Consider the following 24,395-nt stretch of genomic DNA (forward strand, 5'->3'; position numbering starts at 1 on the left):
ACTGCTTTTCTTCATAGTTTTACACTGATTGTAGGAGGAAAATCTTTGGAGTGTAGTATGTGTTGAACTTTGTAAATGACATGCCTTCCAATTTCTGAAGCCTTTTCTGTGGGCACCAAATTATTGCAGGCCTTAATATCTCATATATTGTAATTTTATTTTTCTCATTTTATATCCAGTCCTCCCTCTCACTGGCTCCACAGTTACAATCACACATCATTATTATTATTTATATATATATTTTTCCATCTGGGCTTTTTGAAGACGATGCAGCAGAAGATGTGTGAAATAGAGATCATAGTGATCCCAGCCTACACACTCAGCATTTTAGCTGCATTACCATTTAAATGAACACAAAGACACCTTCCTCAACCTTCCACTCTTCAATGCTCTCGATCTCACCCTGCTGGCCCGTGAGCTTTTGCTTCCAAAACACATTCTGTAGAGATCCTTATGTGAGTAAATGCATATGCGCAGACACATGTGACACATGGGGATTTGTGTAAAGGGAGATCTGGAGTGATAAGTGATTAAAATGGAACGTAAAAGTGATATGGGCTTCAGCTGAGAAGAGTAAAAGAAGGTTACTGGAGTGAGTGAAGCTCTAGGAGTGTGTTTTGTGACTTTCATTGACTTGTAGTGGGAGTCACTGTAAGAATATCTATATATTTTTCATAGGTGTAAATAAAACAATGATTATTGGAATATATTTTACCATTTAAGTTTTTCTACTTCAAAATTTCATTTTAAATCAATGTGTTACTTGCTGTTTCTTTTGCAATTGTTTGTAAACTTTTTTTTCAGTCTACATTTTTTATTCCAGACAGACATTGTTTAGAAATCCACTGTTTATTCTGAGTTAGGATATTCATGTGGATATGTTCAAAATAGTCCATGACATTTAAAGGTCTTGTTGACTGCAGAAAGATGCAGCTGATTAGTGCAATATCAGCCTCCTTCCTGGAAAGAGACCTAAAAACCTTTTGTTCTGTTGCCACTGTGATTCTGTCACAATATGACACAGCTATTAATCTGGACATGATGAGGTGTTTTATAGACATGTGCAGCATGTGTAAGTACTAAGTGCCCTTCTCTCTGTCTTTCCCAGCCGCCTCTTCTCCATGCTCCTTCTCCATCCCGGGTAAAGCCCTCCAGAGTAAAACCCTCCTCAACTCCTACTACTCAGGTGTGTGGCTTCCTATGTTGAATTGGTCCATGTAGAACAATTCCTGGACTGGTAACCAAAAGATTTGAACTGTATAATGTATCAGCAAGCAAATCACAGAACTTGAACCTCACAAAGCTCTGAACATTTCCTACAACTTACTTTTTGATTTGATGATGCTTTTCAGTAGCCAGTAATAATGCAGTACTCTTATTTCGTAAAAAAATAAAATAAAACTCAAAAACTGAATTAGTCTGCAAACGATTCATTCATACTGGTTTTGTGAAATGGATCAACCGATTAACTGAAAATATCTAGCTCAAAAGAATGATTGATTCATGAACTGGACATTGTATCAGCTCATGAAGATTTGGAATATAATGCAGTCATATATGCTATACATTTTGATAGTGTTTTGCATCCTTTTCGAAGCTTTGATAGAACCATTCTATCCTTTTTTGTTACATGAAAGAAAAACAATTAGGTTTAGAATAACATGAGGGTAATTAAATGACAGAATTATTTTTTTTCTGAACTTTAACAGTGTAACACATACATACACACACACACACACACACACACACACACACACACATATATATATATATATATATATATATATCGTATTTCAAAATATTTAGATTTGCATTTTCATTTCTATGTAGCTTAAATGTTATTTCAGTAATTTATTATTTTATAATATTAATCTATTTATTAAGTAATTATAGTACTTCAACTTATTTTTTTAAATGAAGTTATATTATTTAATTTAATTTCAGCTTTATTTAAATAAACAATTTGTAATATTTTTAGTTTACAATAACAACCGCTTTATTAACCCTTAAAAATATCAGAACAATACTCTACAGCAAAAGTTGTGTGGCACTTATGTCAAGTTTTATTGTTTTTAATTGCAGTTTCTAAGGAGCCGGTCCCTGCCACAGCATCCATAGGTAAGACATTTTTCCTCCTCTGCTGACTCTAAATCACACTGTTCAGTTCTACACACATCGATTATGTTAAACAGTGTCTTCTGTGTATTTTAATGTAAATGTATAATGAAGATGACAAAATGAATACTCATAGGTGAATCACTATTAAGCATGTAGTTTCATTCAAGAGTCATAAAGAATGGGTTTAGATGATGAAAGATCATAACATTGATCGTTGAAGTCAAAAGCGGGTGCCCGAGACTTTCGTCCAAGTCCGATCAAATTAAACTGCAGCTTGTAATTTAGTGCAGGCTGAATGTGGTTTAAGTGAGGAGTCGGTGGTGTCCTCCTCACACTGATGTCTCCGTCCCACACTGAGACAGATTAGAGGAATGAAAGCCCTCTGGCTGTTCAAACAAAGTCTACGTTTATATCCCAATGTGTGGAAAGTGATTTGAATCAGATCGTTCATCGGAATGCTAATTTTCAGATTTGGCAGATTGACGAGGGAATCTGTGGCCTAGTGGTTAGAGAGTATGACTCCTAACCTTAAGGTTGTGGGTTTGAGTCTCGGGCTGGCAATACCATGACTTAGGTGCCCTTGAGCAAGGCATCGAACCCCCAACTGCTCCCTGGGGGTCGCAGCATAAATGGCTGCCCACTGCTCCGGGTGTGTGTTCATGGTTTTTGTGTGAGTTCACTTTGGATTAAATGCAGAGCACAAATTCTGAGTATGGGTCACCATACTTGGCTGAATACACCCTCATGTATTTTTAAAGGCAGATTGACAATTTCACAGCCAATGGCAATAGCTCATAATGAAGACTTATCCATCCTTCCATTCTGTCTTTACCTTGTTTCTTCCTTCTCTCCATCCATTATATCATCTCATTCTTTCTTTTGATTGTTTGTTCATCTTCCTGTCTTTTGTTGTTTGTTGATTTGATTGACTTCCTTTCTTTCATTTGATCTTTCATTTGTTAGTTCAGTTTTTCTTCCCACCTCTAAAGTTCATTTATTCCTTTCATTTCTTTTTCACTTGTCTTTCTTTCTTTCTTGTGTTTCAATTTATCATTATTTCTCACTATTATTTATAATTTCCAGTTATTCATCTTCAGTGAAACCTTTAAGAAATACTTGCAAAAGATCAAATAGTAATTAGATTTCATCAGTGTCCCAAATTTACAGTAAGAGATTGCAGATTATTTTGACATGTTTGTCATTACCTTCACTGGCTGGCGTTCTTTGGATGAAAACACACTCCCTTTAGCAGCTAGAGTGAACTACAGTACTTCAGCTCCACTGCTGACACTTTCAAGTTTTTCCTGGTCACGCAAAGCTTCATCCTTTACTCGTTCTTCAGGAGATATTGAAAGCGTTCTTTACAGTCAGCTTTTGAAAAGGGATTTCTGATAGATATCTCGGTGGGCTCGGGGCTTATTCAGTCCAAAAGCTCCTTTCAAAGGTTCACTCTAAAAGGTTCAGATGCAGGGGTCTCTAAACACGCACCTCTGATCCTGACAGCTTCTAGTAGGAGTTTGAAAACTCTCGCTTTAAGCTACACTCAGCAGCGAAGACCACGACTCCCCCCATACACATACACACTCAACGCCAATAAACCACTGAGAGCAAACGTATTTACAGAGGTTATGAAGGTGGAGACGGCTTGGAGATGGAGAAAAGAGAAAATGAGCACACAGGCGGTGTATTAAAGGAAGAGAGAGGGAGAGCAAAATGAGAAAAAAAAAAACATCAAGCACTAGGGGATTTGAATCAGGTGTTTTATCAACTGAACCAAGAAAATGTGGACTGTGAGATATGTGAGATAACTGGATGTCAAACATGCCACAGTCATACATTCACATTCATGCCAAACTGACCCATTCTGATCCCAAGTCCAGGGATGAACGGAAAAATACTAGAAGAAAATCTGAGATTAAGGGAGTGCAGTAGAAGGTGATGGAGGATAAAAGATGAATTGCAGTGAGAGGGAGTTAATAGAGGATTGGGATGGAGGAAGAAAGGAATGGATCAGAAGAGAAGAATACAAGTGGGATTTTGAAAATTCTGAATCATTTCCAAAGCGCCATACACAGAATGGCACGTGTCTATTTTCATGACTGTAGAGTTAAAAAAATGCGGGAATGACTTTTTGCAAGCAGAAATTAGATATAAATTCTCTCTGCTGCAGTGCGTCAGTCACACTTTACAGGAAAGCAAGTGAGTAAATGCATAAATACACTGTTTGAACAGTTCATACCTCAATAATATAGCGGTTCATCTTTTGCTCCACAAGGTTGACCTAAAATACAGTAACATTTTGTAAAATATAATTACAATTTAAAATAACAGTTTTCTATTTGATTATATTTTAAAATGTAATTTATTCTTGTATTGCAATGCTAAATTGTCTGTATCACATGATCCTTCAGAATCATTCAGATATGCTGAGTTGCTGGTCAAGAAACTTTTTCTGATTGTTATCAACGTTGAAAACAGTTCTGCTGCTTAGAATTTTTTTGGAAACTATGAGACAAGGTTTTGTTTTTTTGTTTTTTGAAAAAAAAAAAAAAAAAAAAAAAAACAGCATCTATTTGAAATATAATTTTTTGTAAGATTGTAAAAGCCCTGAACCACATGAAAAATCAAAATGAATTTGATTTCTCTAAGTTTTATTGTGCACAATTCTTCAGAGCATGTTGTTCCACATAAAGTGTTTGTAATTTAGTTGAAAAACATAAGGATTTGCTTAGGAAGTAACTTTCTCTGGTGATTTTATTGTTTGAACTCATATATTGGCCTGCTTTTTCATTATGTCAGGGTAATAAGACCATTTCGCTTAAATGTTAAATTGCTTTAAAAGTAAACAATTTTAGAGAAAAGAATGGAGAATACACTTAAGATTGAAATGATCTACAAAACAAAGGTTGAATGGATTCTAGAGTCTAGCAAGCACTGCAATAAGTACTGATTGTTTTAAGAAGAATTGAAAAGCTGAAATCGAGTGGAGGGTTAAGATAGTGAGATGGAGAGAAGATAAATAAAGCCACCTGTACAGATAAAAGAATGAGGCATTAAATGAAGAAAAAGGTCTTTTCATTCTTTTTTACAGACCCCATCTCTCGCTCCCAGTGAGGGCGGTCATATTTCTGTTCTGGAGATGCTCGCTGCCGAAACGATGTCTCTGAGATTACGAGGTTGAGAAAGACTGGCAGCCCCTAATCATTTATAAACCTGCCTATTATATGGGGCTTCCAGTTCATTTACAGGCTATCGATCACGGTACAGAGAGAAAGCCTTTGTAATCACATACAGGAACTGGGAGACGTGTTTCTTAAAATCATTTCTCCTGTAATCCACGCAGAGATGATCATCAAGGCATCTGATGAGTAGTCTAGGTTTTGCACCTGGGAGAGAGAACATTGTGTAAGAAAGAGAGAGGATAATGGTAGAGAAAATAGGGTGCATGCAGTGTTTTAGAGCAGATAAAGAGTGAAAGATTTAGATGTTGTAGAGGAGTGTAGATATCTGTAGGATCGATGGAAATGAAAAAAAAAACTGAATGGAGGAACAGAGAAAGGAATGGAGAGAGAGACAGAGAGAAGGGTTCGGTTTCATGGAGAAACAATAGTTTTAGAGGCTGGAAATGGATAACCCACTGAGGGATGTGTGTGATTCTGCTGGTTAGCTGAAAGACGCCTGGCGACACCAGCTTAACTCTGATAATGGCATTCAGAGGAATGATATTACTCAAAGATTGCTCTTTCATAGCTTAGGAGACTTACAAGAACAAAAAATAGACATAAATAAGATTGTTGACATATGGTTTACGTAAGTAATCTCTGTGATTTGGTTCTGTAATATATGCATTTCTTTTTCCCATTTTATTGTCCTACAAGTAAAAATAATGAGCCTAATCATTAAAAATTAAGTTAAAAAACAGTTTAATTAAAGAAAACAATCCTACATAGATAAGTTTATATATATTAGTTTAAAGAGTAAAAAGAGTGAAATATTACTACAATTTGAAATAGCTTACTATTTGAATTTTGAAATGCATTTTATTCCTGTGATGCAAAGCTGAATTATCAGCTGCCATTACTTCAACATTTCTTATCAATGTTGAAAACATTTTCTGTTTAATTGAATTGAATGTTTGTGAAAACCATGATAGAACGTTTTTAACATTATAAACGCTCCACTATCATTTTTGATCATTTGAATGCATCCTTACTGAATAAAAGCATTGAAACTTTTGAATTATATTGTATATATTTAAAGAGTCTACATGCAGATTACTTTTTCAAATTTGTAGCCAAGGACAAAAAGTTTGACATAGAGAAGCATCTTATTGAATGTTTTATATATTGCGACAATGCCAGTGCTAACACTTATTATACTTTGCTAATAATTCAAATAACTTTACCTTGACAGCACTTTCTACATACAGTATACACATATTATTTCAGAGGTTTATAGTTCACGTTTATTTTCCTCCATATACCCTCAGCCATAAGAGACCCATTCACATATGACATTTGAAAGTCATTTACAACGTCATTATTTAGTCACCTGTGTTTTGTTGTGACTTGTCAGGTAATTATTGTTAATGGAAACATATCACTTTATCATAATATAACTGTGCATGCTGATAATTGAGCTTTAATGTGATTTTAGCTCTAATCATCTGAATGCATATAATGCAATGTCAACAAAAAGTTCATGCTCAAATGAAGAGGCCATTAAGGGACAGAACAGGACCGAAATTAGACAATTTTATCCGAAAGAAGAATAGTCACTTGGCATAGCCAATGTCTGTCTTTCTCTCTTTCAGTCAATATGTGACAGGAATTGTAGAACGGTAATATAGGCCAATACATGCATTGGAGTTGTGCTGTTGCAGGACATGCTGTGTATTTTTACATCTCTCAAAATGATGATCCCCTTTTAATATTTTAAGGGGGGGGGGGGGGATGAAGTCAGTTTCCTCAGGTTCTTAGCAAAAAAACCTTCATGTTTTAAACTGTCAATGTATTTTTTTTTTTTTATAGCGTTCATTTTAAACAGTATTAATGTTACTTTATCATATCAAAAACCTATTTGTTGCACCTGTGAGGAATGCAGAGAACATTGTGTTAGAAGATATGATTAGAATTTGAAAATGTGCAATATATTAGAAAATGATTTAGACATGGTAGAGAGTTTTGTATAAAAATACATTTTTGCCCTGTGTGAGTCACATCTAGCTAACTAATAATTAAAAAAGTATGCAAAGTAAAGTATTATTATTGATCCATATTATTTCATGCATTTTTATAGGAATATAAATATGAAGATGTAAAACATAAACATCATAAAAAAATTAATCACATTTCCACATTTATATGTGTTTTTTTATTATTACTGCAATAACATTATTAATGAATAAACATTCTTCAGACAATTTAATTATTTTACTGTTTTGTACAGAAAATACACACTTCATCTTTGATCGAGGGAGGCATGATTTATGTTCCCCATCATCTTTAGGTGTTTTTATCCCAAAGGACCTCACAGTAAAATCTAATAATGATTCAGTATAATTTATTTATGAACTGTACTCTCTTTTTTTAACTCATAACTGTCGGAACTCATCATCCTGAAGATTCAAAATTACAAAACCTAAATAATTATCCATAATCTACATATATGAAGTCACCTTAAATCTGCAGTTGACCTTTCATTTCTAGAGCAGGAGTTCTTCGATCTTTCTCAGGCTTGGATGTGGCAGACGCGTGGTTTTAACAACATAATACACCCACTGGGCCACCACTTTGAGATTGACTCAATGCTGCTGAGACAAAAACACATGAATTATTAATTAATTTAAAAAATGATAGATAGAGGGAAGGAGAAAGGCAAAAGGAGGGGCAGTAAATTGAGAGACCTTAGAATCTCTAGTGTATACTTCTCTATTGCATACTCTTTTTTTCTCTTTTAGTGTTTATATGTTGGCGCCTAAGTCAATAACATATTTTTCCACCATACATTTGCATTGCCCAATATGAATATTATCACCTGTAATTTTCAAATATTTTGACTTTGTGAACAATAGTTTGTTTTAGAACTAAATTTGTAAAGGTTTTGTGAATATTTGTTATCATTTTATGAATGCACATATGCATTTATTTATTTACGCAGTTTATGCAGTTTATGTCTAACTGTCAAGCTTAAAATGTTAAGCTTTTCGTTGGCTCTTGTCTTGAATTGTTGACTTGAAATGTAAATATTGGTAAAAAAAAAAAAAGTAAATTGAATAGTTCACCCAAAAATGAAATTTGTATTACTTACTTATGTGCAACATAAAAGAAGTTATTTTGAAGAATGATGGTAATATAGCATTGACCTCCACTGTATTTTTGTCCATATAATGGAAGTCAATGGGAACCGTAACTGTTTGCTGCCTAATAAGCAGCAAATTATATGCAAAATATAGGCAAATTGTTTTAATTCCTAAACAAATATCAAAGCTCACAGTTCAGTCAGATCCGAATGATGTTTTGTGTGCTGATTGTGAACCAGTTCAGATTCACTGAGCAGTCTTAGTATTACTCTTTACTTTACTTTTTGTGTCCTGAGGCTACGATTCTGGCATAATTGTTTTCTTCGTAATACATTTTTGCCGCTTTTTCCTACTGGCACTAAAAATACTACGGTCCTAATTACTTGTATTTTGCCATGTCGAAAGCGTGATGTTTGGTATGGATTTTACATTTTTTGTGTATAATGAATTTTCAGGGCAATTAAGATGCAAATAGCCATATTAATAATTTGTCAAGTAATTTTCCATCACTCTGTTATTCTGAATGATGCTTCAGCCGGTTAAAGCAGACCATATTAAAAATTCTCTGTCATTTGCTTCCTCCATTCCTCTATTTAAAAAGCTCGTTAACATCAATAAACTGCTTCCCAGTCTTATTCTAATAAAAGAGAGTTTGCAAGGACGCACTGTCTGCATCTCAGTATATTGTTATGCATAAGTGAAGTCTGCACTGAGCTGTGATTGAATGACACTCAGATAGCTCTCAGTAGTCGAGGTCTTAGCCGAGCTTTCAGGGGTTTGGTCTTGATTGAGAGGTATTAGTGCACAGTAAACAAAGCTGTGCTTTTTTGAGAACAACATGATATCCTAGACTGCAAATATTTGCATTTTCTTTGTCATTTTTTGAATGGTTTTACAGATTATGTAGGATCTGTGTGATGCAATTGGCTAGTTCCCATAAATGCAAAATGAAGTGTATTTTAGTCCTCGTCTGTTTGCTTTGAGCTCATCTTTATGCTAGCATACTCCAAAAAATCAAGCTTTGCATCACAGGAATGAAAAACTTTTTTAAATATATAAAAATATAAAGCAGTTATTTTAAACTGCAATAAAATTACACAATATTGCATTTTTATATAAATATATAAATGCAGCCCTGGTGAGCATTTTAAATGTGCAAAGTTTAAAATGGTACAGTAGATCATATACACTATAGAAATTATTCTCTCAACATTTACAATCTTAATTATTCTAAACTTTTGACTAGTATTATATATTAGAGAGTTGAGGTGGTCATTAAAATGTGTATTTACATTTTTGTTTATTTATTATTATTATTAATATAAAAAAATTAGCTTTGTCTAGGTTTGTCATTGAAAGCTTTATAATATCACTAGTAGTGGGGAAAATTTAGAAGAATCCAGTGTAATCTTTAGATGGTCTGAAACAGATATGCACTTTTCATTATAGCAGTTAAACCTGTCTATGTTGTAAATTATTGATTAAAATTTCAAAATCTTCTAGTGTTTCCATTTTTGCCTGAGGCTTTTACATTGATAGATTGTAACATACATGGGAGATTGTGAATCCAACAGGATGTAGAAATGAATTATGCCTTTTCTAGGTAAACTGTAAATGCTGCCCAATGGTACCTTTATGTTATAGAGTGATGCATTTTGTTTCATAACATAAAATAACCAGGACTGGTAGAGTTTTTGTCAATTACTTTTATGTCATAAATATAGGAAAGTGCAATCCAGGGTTGGTGCCTTGCTTGCCTTGTTTGGTATCAAACCAGCAACCTTCCAGCTGGCAATTGAACATTGTGATGGTACTCAAGGATTGTGAATTGTTCCTCCACAGATGGCAGCCACAGTGAGATGTCCCAGCCCTCGATGACCATCCAGACGTACCCATATGGAGGCTGTGAGTCGGTGGAGATGTCCTACCAGGCCGGCCAGTTCCAACCGGCCATCAGAGTGGCAGACTTGCTCCAACACATCACCCAGATGAAGTGTGGGCAGGGTTATGGCTTTAAAGAGGAGTATGAGGTAAGAAGGCTTGAGCTTGAGGGACTGACATCAAGAAAAAATAAGAACAGAACTTTCTTCTATGAACAGAGTAGATAAAAGAATATTGATGCTGAGCTGTTTGCTACATTTAAAGAGTGAAGCCATCTTTATGTGATACTTTCCTGAAAGTCTTTCTCTCTGCTATAGCTCTCAAATATATTTTGCTTGCTTTTTAGTTTACTAAATTTGAAGTAAGATCAAGTCTATCTGCAGTAATTACCACAGCCGTGCAGCTATGAAATTTGCTTTTGCCTCTGCATGCACAATAAGCCCAAGAATGATGTGGAATGAATCTTAAAACGGTTTTATTGAGAGGGTTATTAAAATGTCAAACGTTTTTTTGTTGTTTTTTAATCACTCGATAATGAGTGATTTTGCTAGTGCCCTGTCTTTTTTCATATTGTTTTATTTCTTAAACACATTTGAATAACTAATTGAAGTGCCTCTGTGATTATTAAAGGAAGCAGGTCAGTGTCTCGATGACATGCTGGCATTCTGTTCAGAAAAGGTCGTGTGAGATAAGAAGCGCTTCTTGAAAAATCTGCCAACACAGTGGACCACAAAAGATCAAGCCCCCATGATAATAAAACCAATTATCTTTCACTGTCTAAACCTTTATTAGTAGGTATATGCAAAGACCTTTGAGTCAATAGTAAGTCGTACTCAAGATTTTTAATAAGTATGCTAACCTCGGGTTATCTCTGCAGTCTCCAAACATGATCTGCTCTAATAATAATTTAATAATACTTTAATAGAAACTCGCTTTAATAGAACTTCTTTTCACTTAAGGTCACCAACATTGAAATTGCATCTGTATGATGGTTTTCTTTGTCGTTTGAAATTAAAGACACATTTGTATCTGTGTGTGTGTGTGTGTGTGTGTGTGTGGTCTTATTTTTCTCTGTTTTTAAGGTACAGATTTTGTAATAGGGACCGTTTTACGATTGGGAAAGCACAAATTGACATCGTTGAGGCTTTGTTATTTTGTTTGAATAGCGCTAGAGGAAAGATGCTGCCAACAATAGAAAGATATGCAATAAACTTTTGATAAGGTCATTTATTTTTCTTCTAAATATATTTCCTACAAATAGTGGCTTTGATTGAGCTGCCATGTAGCAGTTCCAGCTTCACTTTGTGATTTGTTTTCATTAAAAGGATAGTTCGCCATCCAAAAATGACAATTCTGTCACCATTTATGCACCCTTATGTCATTCCAATCCAACTTTTTTTTTTTCTGGGAAACGCAAGCTTGATGTATTATTAAAGAATTTACTGGCCGCACTTGTCCTTGCAATTAAAATGAATGTGGACTGAAGCTTTAAAGCATTAAAAAGTACCATAAAATAAGATACTGAGCTACACTTTATAATCTTCCAGCCAGAAGTATGGAAATAACTAAGACTTTTTGATGTTTCCAAAAGAAATATCTTATGCTCACCAAGCCAGCATTAATTTGATGAAACATGCATTCGCATTTTCCCATCCAGTGCCACGTTGTTTAATTAGCAAATGCATTTGCGCTCATTTGTGCACCCATGGGCATGCTGGTCTAAGAAACAGGTGTGTTCAGGCACATTGCTGGCGCATTGCTATTTTAAGGAGCTGAAAATAGACTGTGCCATAGACCAACCTGGTCTAAAGTCTGGTGCAATTTTTATTTATTTTTTTGTTATTTAAGGAGTGTCCATGCTGCTTATTTAACACAGGGACGCACAGCAGAACACAAACTTGCCAAATATAAAAAATTACAGGATTACATTGGATATGTTTTTTTTTAAGGCTAAATATATATATATATATATATATATATATATATATATATATATATATATATATATATACATGCAGAAGTCTCCAAGCTCATCCTTTCTAATCACCCTACTACTTGCCTGCTTGATCCTATTCCATCTCATCTCTTTCAAGCCATTTCTTTTGCAATTGTACCTGCACTCACTCACATCGTCAACACATCCCTCCACACCGGTGTTTTCCCCTCATCATTTAGACATGCTCGTATAACTCCACTACTTAAGAAACCCACCCTCAACCCATCTCTTTTAGAGAACTACAGACCGGTTTTCCTTCTTCCTTTCATTGCAAAAACACTTGAACGAGCTGTGTTCAACCAAGTCTCTACATTTCTCACACACAACAACCTCCTTGACAGCAACCAATCTGGCTTCAGAAGTGGACATTCAACTGAGACGGCCTTGCTCTCAGTTGTTGAAGCTCTAAGACTGGCAAGAGCGGAATCCAAATCTTCAGTACTTATCCTGCTTGATCTGTCCTCTGCTTTTGACACGGTTAACCACCAGATCCTCCTATCAAACCTACTGGCAAAGGGCATCTCAGAAACCACACTTCAATAGCTTGAGTCTTACCTATGAGATAAGTCCTTCAAAGTATCTTGGAGAGGTGAGGTGTCTTTCTTTCGGAACATGCTGCACAACTCCTTGTTCAAACTCTTGTTCTGTCCAGGCATTGATGTTTGCCTACAGAACTACCACTGGCTCTGCACCCATTTACCTAAATGTATTACTTCAGACTTATGTTCCCTCTAGAAGCTTGAATTCTGAAAGTGAACGTCGCTTGATTGTGCCATCCCAAAGAAGCACAAAGTCTCTTTTACAGACTTTTAAATTAAATGTTCCCTTCTGGTGGAATGACCTGCCCAACTCAATCCGAGCAGCTGAGTCCTCAGCTATCTTCAAGAATCGATCTCTTTCATCTTCATTTGACCCTCTAACTTTAGCAATCACTATTCTAATTATATTATTAAAAAAATAATAATAATAACTTTCTAATCTTTTTGTATTTAGGTTTTTTTTCTGTATTGTGTGTGTGTGTGTGTGTGTGTGTATGCACATTAAGAGAATAGGGACAACCCGTTTAGACCATGCATCCAGGCACGTCAACCGTTTTTCCATCGTGAAAAAGTGGATGCACCCTGAGGGCACCTGCGCTGTGCGCTTTACACTTTGCATTTAGATCGTTAAAATATGCCACGTAAATTTTTTTCTTTTAATTTGAGAAATCTGCATTTTATGAAAAATTACTATTTCAAATATTTTCTCTCCCAGATGAGAGAAATAGTTTGCTTGTAGTAACTACTGTAGCATTATTATACTTTGAGATTATTTGTAAAATGGCAGCAAAGCTGTGATGGCATGTTCTTAAACATTTTGTTTAGAATTCTAATATGAAATCTGGTCTGGTATCAGTTATTCTGAACTCTTTGCTCACTGATGTAGGAATACTCTCAGGTAGGCTATTAAAGGAGAGTACTGTATGAACAGTCAGCAGAGAACTTTGCTTGAGTATAAGTATGAATCATATTTGGCACTTTATTGTGTATTCAGATACAGTCTTGATGGATGGCTCTGGCAACAAGAGACATCAGTGAATTAGAAAGGAAGGGACACTCTCTGTATCCAAATTTTCAATCATCTAGATTGAAGGCATCTTTAAAAGGGAAACGACTGCACTTTTAAAGAAGAGACTCTCATTCATAAAGAATGGCTCTGTCCGTCATTCATCTGATTTATTATTCGGAGATACAAAATAACAAATTGATCTGCATGTTGTTTAGTGTCTATTCTGTCCAATTTATTTATTCACAATTTCATTTGTGAATGCCAGAAATAGGATAATGCATGTTCAGACCAACCTTGAAGGAGATCTAGATGTTACAGAGGTTTGTCCTAACTATTAACTGATCATTTGAAGTGTTATAATAGGTTAATTTTAGTTCAATTTTCAGTTAATTTTAGTGTTGCAATAGGACTAGCTCAGCTTTACTGGCTGCTTTAGGCCGTCTGAAATGTAGAATTAAGCATGAGATAGATGTATTGCTGGCAGCTCCTGCCTGTCATAGGAAGTCTGATAGCACCAGACCCTGTGCCTCCATGTTTAAAGGGTCATTCATCAAGGCAGACGTTTTTATAACGCCTTTTTGTTATCGCCTCTCTGTTCTACCCAGATTTGCCTCACAAGTTTGCCTGCAAATGAAGTTGGCAGCTTTTTGCATCAGCTCATCTCTATCCTTGCCTCCGAAAATAAGTCATTTTTTCTAATATGCAGTGAAGGAGTAGAAACTCAATACATTTACACTGAGTTGAATGGAGTGTTTGCTTACTGGCTTGTGACTAGCTGATATGAGCGAAAGCACATTAGGAGCAAATACTGCGTTTCCATAATGCATGTTTTACTGTGAATTTGGAGGTGGTTTTTACTGCAAATGAGATTTTAATGTTACTCGTAACCAATAATTTAACTTTGCTTTTTAACCCTTTCAAAATAAGCTAATTGGCTAGCAAATTAAAATCCACTCATAAAATGCTTCATATTTGGACTTGAGCATCAGTAGACAATCTGACTGATTTATTTTAATATTTTAATTGAATGTAAGTTAATATGTTGCTATTTTTGATTAAATTAAATAAAATCTAAATATTTAATTCAATATATTTTTATTTAATTGAATATGTAATAATAAGTGGCTATAATTATATATATATATATATATATATATATATATATATATATATATATATATATATATTAATTATAATGATTTTTGTTAAATCTCATACATTTGAACTAATTGAATCTATCTTATTTCACAGTTTGCACAGTTTATACAGTGTTCATACTTTTTAATTGTTTACTTTAATTTAGTTAGTAATTTAATTTATTTTCACAATTCAGAGATTTATGCTGTTAAGCAATGTAAAATAATTACTCTTGAAAATATTATTTAAATAGTCAAATAAATGCAAATACTTCAGAATAAACGATTTAATATTTCTCACTTAAGAATATTCAGTTTTAGTGCATTAGTGCAGTATATCTTGCATCTCTAATTTTACGCGATATGTAAAGTGGAACTAACAAATAGAGTTGAGAGAGAAGGAAAGGAGAGGGATGAGATATGATGGACAGGGAGTGATGCAGATCTGATCATGTTGGTAAAAGCTGATGACGGCCACCTGTGTGTGTATGTCAGCACAATCGCATCATTAATTTCAGCCTGCCAGATGTGTGATTCTGCATCTGTGCTCACATTAGAGAGAGAAGAAACAACGAGAAGTTCACGGTACGTATAAATATGGAGAAGGTTACAGTGGCCCCATAAAGTATTTGGACACTTAAGTCAACACTTAATGTGTGAATGTCATTGCATTAGATAACAAAATAACAAAAAAGATGAAGAGTAGAAAGTGTAGCTGCTGAAGAGCATTATGAAATGTTTGGAAGTGTGGGGTAGGAAGACGTCTAACAGCGTGTCTGCTGTCTTCCTGTCCACACACACACAGTAAACACGCCTTCACTGTCTTCTCATCCCTTCTATGAAGTATTAATAATATCGAAAACAGAAGATCAGAAGATGAGAGAGGCTCCAGTGAGGACATTTTTGGAGGGTGGATGAGGAATCCGGTACAGAACAAATGAAAAATAAGTTTAGCTCAGTGCCAGAAGACAGGAGTTTAAAGCTTTTTGTGCAGCGATTCTCTCCGGATGTCTCAAAATGTATCATTAAGAAGCCCTCAAACAGTTTTAGCATCACATTCTGTCAAGCAGACAGAGAGGTTTTCTATAACTGACTCCGTTACCCTGACTGTACTGTGATTATAATGAGAACATGGGCAGAGTTGCCAGATTCCAGGATCCCTAGCCATGAATGTGACTGATTTATTGGAAGGGTTGCCAGATCAGATTTAATTCACACATGAAAGAGCAGTTAAAAAAAATGAGGCTTTGTAAGGTTTCGATTTTCACAGGTGCCTGATCATGTTTAATGCACATGAAGGAACAGTACAGTAGAGATGATACAGTCCGTATGTTCAGGCTTCTATGCTTCACTAGTTCCAGATGGGATCCATCGTACAGACATGGGAGAGAAAAACAGTTCTTCTACTTTAATGACCTCGTCGAATGCTGAGCGATTTAACCATCCAGAACAGTCAATTAGTTGAAAAACAATCTATGTAGTGATGCATGATGGAAACCATTTTTTATAATAATTTTTATTTTTCTAACTTCTAATGTTAATTTTGTTGGCTATTTAGTCTTAGTCCCGTGTTACATGTCCATGTTGGATTTTATCATATTTAGTCAACCTTATCCTGTTTAGTTTTAGTCGACTAAAGTCTCAACATTTTAGTCTAGTTTTAGTCAATGAAAACTTGACATTTTAGAAATAGGATTCTTATTAATTAACCAAACAGCAGTATTAACTTTGGCAGCCATTTTTCATTTAATCTTAGTCTTAATCAAATGTATAAAATGGTTAAACTGATCAAAATAATTTTTGCTCAAAATAATGATTGTTGCCATGTGAAAAATGCATTGTGTGTTTTACAATATCTAGTGTACTGATTTATTATAGGCTTTTTATTATTTAAATTAATACCAAAGACTTATGCAATCACTCTGTCTACATTATGAAAACTGCTAAAATAAAGGAAAAATATTATAACAGTGAAATTCCAAGTTATTCCACTAATTCCAAATGACAATAGCAATAACCTTCTCTTTTAAAACAACCGCAGTTGAGTAAGTGCGTTTATTCAGCAAACACAATCGCAAACTATACAGTAAAGATCTCATGACACACAGACCACCTGAAGGAAGACTTTCATGTAGATCGCTAAACTCCAGCTTGTTTGTTGGTGTTTCATTTCATATCTTCTGCAATGAGGAGTGAGTGTGTGCGAATGGTTGCCAGATTCTGCCAAAATACCGGGCAGAGAATGTATCCTTATAACAGTGAAGCTTTGATTTCGGGGAGTTGATCTTTTGATATCTGGCCACTCATTAAAGCTCGCCTAGTAGAAGCATGTAGAGCAGTCTACAATAACACTATTGTCTCCTTTGTTTGATGAAAATAAAAAGGTTCATAGTTTTCATTAACACTACTAACTTATCTTATTTTAGTTTTATTTGGTTTCTACTTTTGTTCATATAACATCACAGTTCATTATGTGATAGTATTTTTAGATTAAGTACACATCATTTATTTAATTACTTACTTATACAGTATGTTGCTGCATTAATAGAAGTACCAAAAAGCAATACATGGATGGATGGATGGAATACAATTCATACTATAGATGCAATTCATTATGAGATATATAGTTACTGACATTATATTTTCCTAAAAGATCACTGTTAAAGTTAGATGAAACAGTGGCCGAATGAAGTAGCCTATCATTTGCTTTGAGTTAAACCCATTTAATTTTACAAACTGATACTGAATTTATAATTAATTATTTGACTGACGGTGAGCAAGCTCATGTCAATAACACTACATTGTGAAAATCTAATGAATTTTCTGGTGATCTTTTGGATGTTCTAACATGAATTTGAATTCCGCTTAAATTTTTACTGAGATTGGAAAAAATAAAACAAATAGAGAATACACATATTATGAGGTCTGTGAATGAACTCGATTTTCTATGGCTGATCTTTCATAGAGACGTCTTTTAAAGATAGACCTTCACTAAATTGCACCATCCCCCCTCCAATTCATCTTTAAAATGTGCTTGTTTTGAATCACTTTGTCCATGAAGTCTTTCTTTAATGCAGACCCTTTGCAGACCACTGTTTCTTTAGATCTCTCACAGTAAATGGCTTGTCTTGTGTGTGCTGGACAGGATGAAGATTGCACTGCTGGTTTAAGTGGCCACCATTCAGTGCTCTTGTTTGACATTTCAGAGTCTTGTCTTTGACCCAAGGCTAAAGGATAAGTCTACAATTACCAGACCCTTCCACACACACACACACACAAGTCTTTCAGTGATATCAAGGGACAAGAGGCACCTAACTTGGCCTGTTATTTCTGAAAAGTGTGAAAAGTTTGACTTGTATGTTAGCTATCAGAAATGATATGTATATGTGTGAAAGCAGTCTCTGTAATGGATGAACATGTTAAAAAATATTCTTGATTTGATTCCAGGGTCTGGCCGAGGGACAAACGGCACCATGGGAAACTGCCAAGAAGGAAGAAAACCGCAACAAGAATCGCTACGGCAACATCATCGCTTGTGAGTACTGAAACAACAAAGAATCCTAAATAGTATTTAACAAAATTCCTAAATCAAATTCTGGGTTTCTTTCACCTTGATAACTGCACCTCACACCTCAGCCTCACCAATGGCTGTAATTTTCATTATGATTAAAAAGTACTGTGGAAGTACTCTGCTACGGCGAGTTATCAGATGGTAACATCATGATACATTCGACATACCTTAGCATATTCTTTGTATTTACAAGTTTAAGGTAAGACCACATCAAAAATTCACAGAAGTGCACAGTACCGACCACTTCATTAAAAAAAGTACCAAAAACTACCTTTTAACTACCTTCAATACCACGACTTAGGTGCCCTTGAGCAAGGCATCGAACCCCCAACTGCTCCCCGGGCGCCGCAGCATAAATGGCTGCCCACTGCTCCGGGTGTGTGCTCACAGTGTGTGTGTGTGTGTTCACTGCTCTGTGTGTGTGCATTTCGGATGGGTTAAATGCAGAGCACAAATTCTGAGTATGGGTCACCATACTTGGCTGAATGTCACTTCACTTCACTTAACTACATTGGTACATGTAAATACCATGGAACTTGAATTTCGGTATATTTTTAAGTACCATAGTTTAACATAATCCTGTTTCACCATGTTCATATACCATGGAAGTACCATGTATACATGGTACACCAAGATATTTCAAAGAATACTTTTGAAGATGTCAAAACATGATGCTATTGCCAGAGTAGTAACATGATAGACTTTGGTAATTATTTTGCAAATATAGCGCCATTAAATGATATCTGGTTGTTGACATTATATTTCTTCTACAAGATTTAGTTGTCTCTGTCATGGTGCTCTTAAAATGAGATGAAACATTGGGCCAAATGAAATAACCTGTCAGTCGCTCACAGCCAGCGGGTATTATGATGAATTTGCTATTAGTTAAACCCATTTAATTATACAGGTTGCTAATGAAAACTGTCCATCAAGCTGTTCATCAGTTCAAAGGATCATTTTATGTGAAAAAATTTGAAAAATGGAGATAAAGGAGATGTCTGCTTTATTTAACACCAGGTCCCTAGGAAGGTACCTTGCTTGTAACTGTGACATTAGCCTATAGTTATGTGTAGCATTTAGTTTTTAGTTAGATGACTGCTTAAAAGCACCTAAACATTCTTATGTTTTCTAGAAGAGCACTGCAAAAACTCCTATATATATATATATATATATGTATATATATATATAGAATGTTTATATATATATATATATATATATATATATATATATATATATATATATATATATATATATATATAGCTTTAACTCATGGCTAAATTTAATATAACCAAATGCATTGCATTTGGACTTGGATAATGGGTTTTTAAGTAACTGAAAAATCTCTAGTCGACCAGTCAAAGGAGGGCATTGTTTTGTGAAGCATTTCATTATGTGAATGATAGTTTAACCACCCTAAATTGGAGCGATGTCTTACAAACTGAGCCAAGAAAAAAATTAACCCACAAACAAAATTGGCCATGCATCCCTTGATTAACATTGACAATTTATAGGAGATGAGGAAAGCCATTTCAATTAGAGACATCTGTCCGGTCTCGCTTATCTCTTCAGTGTTTAAACAGCCAGTGTCAGCCATTCAAGCCCATATGGTCATCTATAATTCACGAGACTCTACACCCAAAATAAACTGTTATTGGCAAACATTTACATATCAGAGAACGAGGGTGGGGGAGTAGGAAGAAGGCTCGTATTTACTCCTGCTCGCCATCGAAACCAATTTCTGCTTCTCTGTGTACGCTAAGATTTTTGTATCTTTTCCAGATGATTCCTCATTAGTATATTTCGTCAATTATGCTTGGGAGGGAGGTATGTGCACATAGCAAGCATACTATGATTTGGCACAGGCCGTTTGACGGATGCGTGCTCTGTTTGGACTGAGATTGCAGGAAATGCTTTGGCAGCAGGTCTGAGAAGGAACAGATGAGTCACAGCATACCTATGGGTTTTATCCCAAAGCAGAGGACAATGACATTACAGAGAACTCAACAGAAAGAAAAAGAGCAGAAGGTTTTTAATGGATTGGTAAAAGAGGACTTTGAGTGCCTGCCTGAAATTATAGTATTTTTACAGGAATTTGATGAATCTCAAATCTCAAATCATCCTATGTACATACTGTATATAGAGCTTTTGTTTAGTTTTTTTAAGCTTGTCAAAATGCATTCTGGGATTGCCTTGTCCTCAACTGATACATTCAGTGTTACCTTAGATATCATGAGGTGGGATAGTAAAAGGCATAGTTCTCCTTAAAATGAAAGTTCTGTCGTCATTTACTCACTTTCATATTGTTCAAAATCTGTATGATACGTCCTAAAAAAGATATAAAAAGTTTTAGTGTTACAGTAAATTGGGTTCAATGTTGTTTGGACCCCAAAGTTCTTCAAAATATATATTTTGTGTTCTTTTTGTTGTCACTTTATTTATTAGCTCTACTTTAATTTAATTTATTTAATTTACTTGTAGTGCATGGCAATTTCAACTAAATTCATAAAATTCTCATATGATGCAATTCATGTAACGAGCACCAACATCACACAACCATCCCATGAAAAGGGATGAAACCCCAAATGGATAGCCAACACACATTGGCCCATTATCCAAACTGTCACTCATTTTAACCTGTTAGTATCAATGCCTTTGTGAATCTGAGGTTAAAATATGCAGGGCAAGGCACCTTCTGAATAATAAATATCCAGGTTGTTCATTTTCATTAGTCCAAACACAAAGGAAAGTGTGTCTTGGTCTTTTAAGTGCTCTGAATGCATGGATATGTGTGTCTGGATGAAGACACCTTCTCATTTCTTCTCTCTGAGTTCCTCAAATTCTGACATTTATTCCCTTCACGTAGTGCTGCCAGAATCCTCAGTTTGCCTTGAAGTCTTTGCGGAAGAAATTCTCCTCTGATGTATTGACCAAAGCTGGAGTATTAGCATTCACATGAGCTGTGTAGTGTATTACACTCTCGCTTTTGTTTGTTTATCGTCATCGATTAATGCTCTTAACCAAGAATAAACACACAGTCAGATTCATACCTCATTTACATTAAAATGATTAGTCGATTTAGACATCATCAATATTTCGAGGTTGCTCTTTCATAGCTCAGAAAAGCTGTCATGCTTTATTCGAGAATCAACGTTTTCATTTTGATGAGAAATGTTTATATTGAAATTCCACTTTTGACTGGTGAATTCAAAAGTTTCCGTGAGACTTCTAAATAAAAACATTCAAAAAGTGCAAAAGGCCAGCAAAAGTCTCCATGCATTTGACCTCCATTAAATCCCATTACTGTCTATAAAAAACGAATTGAGAGAGTGATGTTTGTATCCTTTATCTAATTATATAAACTAATAGGATCACTTCCTTACAAAATGTTGCGTATAACAGATGGAAATTCATTTATTTAATATCCTTGCATATGTTGAAAAATAGATCCTTATTGCCGTTGGTGCAAATCAACCCTCCGAAATGAATCCTTTTCAGATTAGGATGACACTTGTCCTGACACCAAGCTCTCAAAGCTCATGCGTTCGCATAAACACTTCTGCTTCTTTCTAAACCCCTCTCAGGTAGACTTCATGAGCAAAGCGTCTTATCCCAGAGCGGATGGAAATGGATTAAACTGGATTAGAGTGCATTGCTCTCACGCCATGAGGTGTGTGCGACAGTACTCGGCCCATTTGACACTGGAACCTCTTTTCTGCCAAGCAGGGATTTAATAGGCTGTTCAGGTGTATAATGCACTGGGGCAAGCTGACAACACACTGAGGTTATATAGAAGAGCAGCGGCGAGGACAAAAGCTTGAGAGCGCTGATTAATAGACTGCTGACAATTTGAAGGCAGTACTGTTAAACAGACAAAAGTACCAAGTTGTTCTTTTTGGTATTTACTTTTAGGATAAGATACAAAACGATAGAGGATTTTTAATGTTATCAGTGCACCTGAGATCCACTATGTCAGAGATTTTAGCCTAAAGCTGCATGTGTTGTTTTTTGTTTGTTTATTTGTTTGTTTTAACTGTTGTTGTTGTTGTCGTTTAATGATTGCATAATTAGAAAGTATTTGGAAACTGTGATGAGTTTAAAAATGATTGAATTTCATGGCACTGAAATATCTTAGTGACCTTGAAAGTCATTGCAAAAATGGCTCAGAAAGGAAAAGTTAGTTTGGAGAAAAGCTTGTGCAGAATTTGTTTGCAGATGCTTCTTCTATATAACTGAATTTCTTTCTTTGTCATTCATTCATTTTCAACATATTTGTTTTTCCAAGACACACACTTCTTAAAATGTTTCAGTGCTTGATTTCATTTGAATAATGTTAAATATATTGGAATCTTTTCATTAAAAAGCTGCAGTCATGCTGGTTATCAATATCAATATATATATATTGTTCTGGGTGTGTACTAATGTGGTTTCAAGGGTGTTCTGGAGGGTTGCTAGGATGTTGTTATTCGCTTGTTAAGTCTGATGTCACGTAGCAGCACTTCCGTGTCCAAACGCTCTATCAGTTACCACGAGAAAACAACAAAAGGTGCTAATATAAACTCACAATCTGATAGAATATTAGCGAAAAGGTTATGATCTTAACCTTTAACTCCATACCGAAGTCTCATATAGCCAGACAATGAAAATATAAATATAAAAAAAATATGTAAAAATAATTTGTGTTTGGGACGCTGTGAGCACAGAGACTGTAGTGTATACCGTAAGTTGGAAAGCGTTTAGCTTAAATTATTAATATGAATAAACAGTGCTCATAAACGGCTGCTGAGGTCGTATTCACAAGTGAAGCGAGTTGAGGCTTGGACCCGGACACATCGCTTCTTACGTCATCACTTAACAACCGAATTGGGTTACTAGATTGTTCTGGATGGTTTCTAGGGTGTAGCAATGCAGTTGCTAGGATGTTCTGAGTTGTGGTCGTTGATATGCTAGCCAGGGTGTTGCTATGCAGTTACTGTGTTTTGGGGTGTTGGTGTTGATATGGGGTTTCTAGGGTGTTACTATGCACATTATAGGAAGTTCTGGGTGGTGGGTGTTGATATGGGTGTTGCTAGGGTGATTCTATGCAGTTGCTAGGGTGTTCTGAGTTGTGGACATTGATATGGGGTTGCTAGGGTGTTGCGGTGCACCTGATGCTGTGCTCTGGGTGGTTGTGTGTGTTGATTTGGGGTTGCTGTGGTGTTCTTTGTGGTTGCTGAGGATGTTGCAGTGACATTTCCAGGGTGTTCTGGGGGATTTCTAGGATATTACTATGTGGTTGTTATAGTGTTGTAGGTGGTTGCAAGGACATTGCTGAGATTTACTTGGATGTTCTGGGTGGTTGCTATGGCGTTGCTAAATGTTTGCTTAGGTGATTTCTAGGGCTAGATTGGTAAAGTGTTCTGGGTGGTTGCTTACTTGCCCAAGTCAAAAAAGCAGCTCAATATGACTCATGTCCCCAGTAGAAAACAGTCTAAGCATTGAAAAGTAACCCTAACCACTTAGAAAGGTAATGGCACACCTATGCTCATTTAACTGCATGACATGAGGAATCACCAACTCATGTCTGTTCCGCATACAGTGCAGAATTAACACAACTTTGAGGCAAACCCTACTCATCATCATGTCACTGTAACGTTTGTCATACGTGTCTAAACAGGTCACCCAGACATCTGGATAGTTTTACAGGCTGACTCAGAACTGCTGTACCAATGCATCACGGCACTCTTCTGTAGTCTGGTCGTTCTCTCCCAATTAGAGCTTTGTGTCTGGCCCCTCACTGCGGAGGAGATCCCTGCCGAGCGCTTGCTGTTATGACAACTGACTCAGTGGCGTCTAATTAGCCCCGTC

General features: G+C 35.6%; 1 protein-coding gene across 1 annotated transcript in view; it reads left to right on the forward strand.

Annotated features, from left to right (window-relative positions):
• LOC113050247 (receptor-type tyrosine-protein phosphatase T-like) overlaps window positions 1-24,395 on the forward strand; it is a 73,531-nt gene that overhangs the window by 24,449 nt on the left and 24,687 nt on the right. Inside the window, exons 7-10 of the mRNA XM_026213036.1 lie at window positions 1,109-1,186; window positions 2,083-2,118; window positions 10,262-10,449; window positions 18,428-18,515. Of these exons, the coding sequence (XP_026068821.1) occupies window positions 1,109-1,186; window positions 2,083-2,118; window positions 10,262-10,449; window positions 18,428-18,515 (390 nt within the window). The remainder of the gene's footprint in view (window positions 1-1,108; window positions 1,187-2,082; window positions 2,119-10,261; window positions 10,450-18,427; window positions 18,516-24,395) is intronic.

The sequence above is a fragment of the Carassius auratus genome, chromosome 31, assembly GCF_003368295.1.
Source record: "Carassius auratus strain Wakin chromosome 31, ASM336829v1, whole genome shotgun sequence".
NCBI lineage: Eukaryota > Metazoa > Chordata > Actinopteri > Cypriniformes > Cyprinidae > Carassius > Carassius auratus.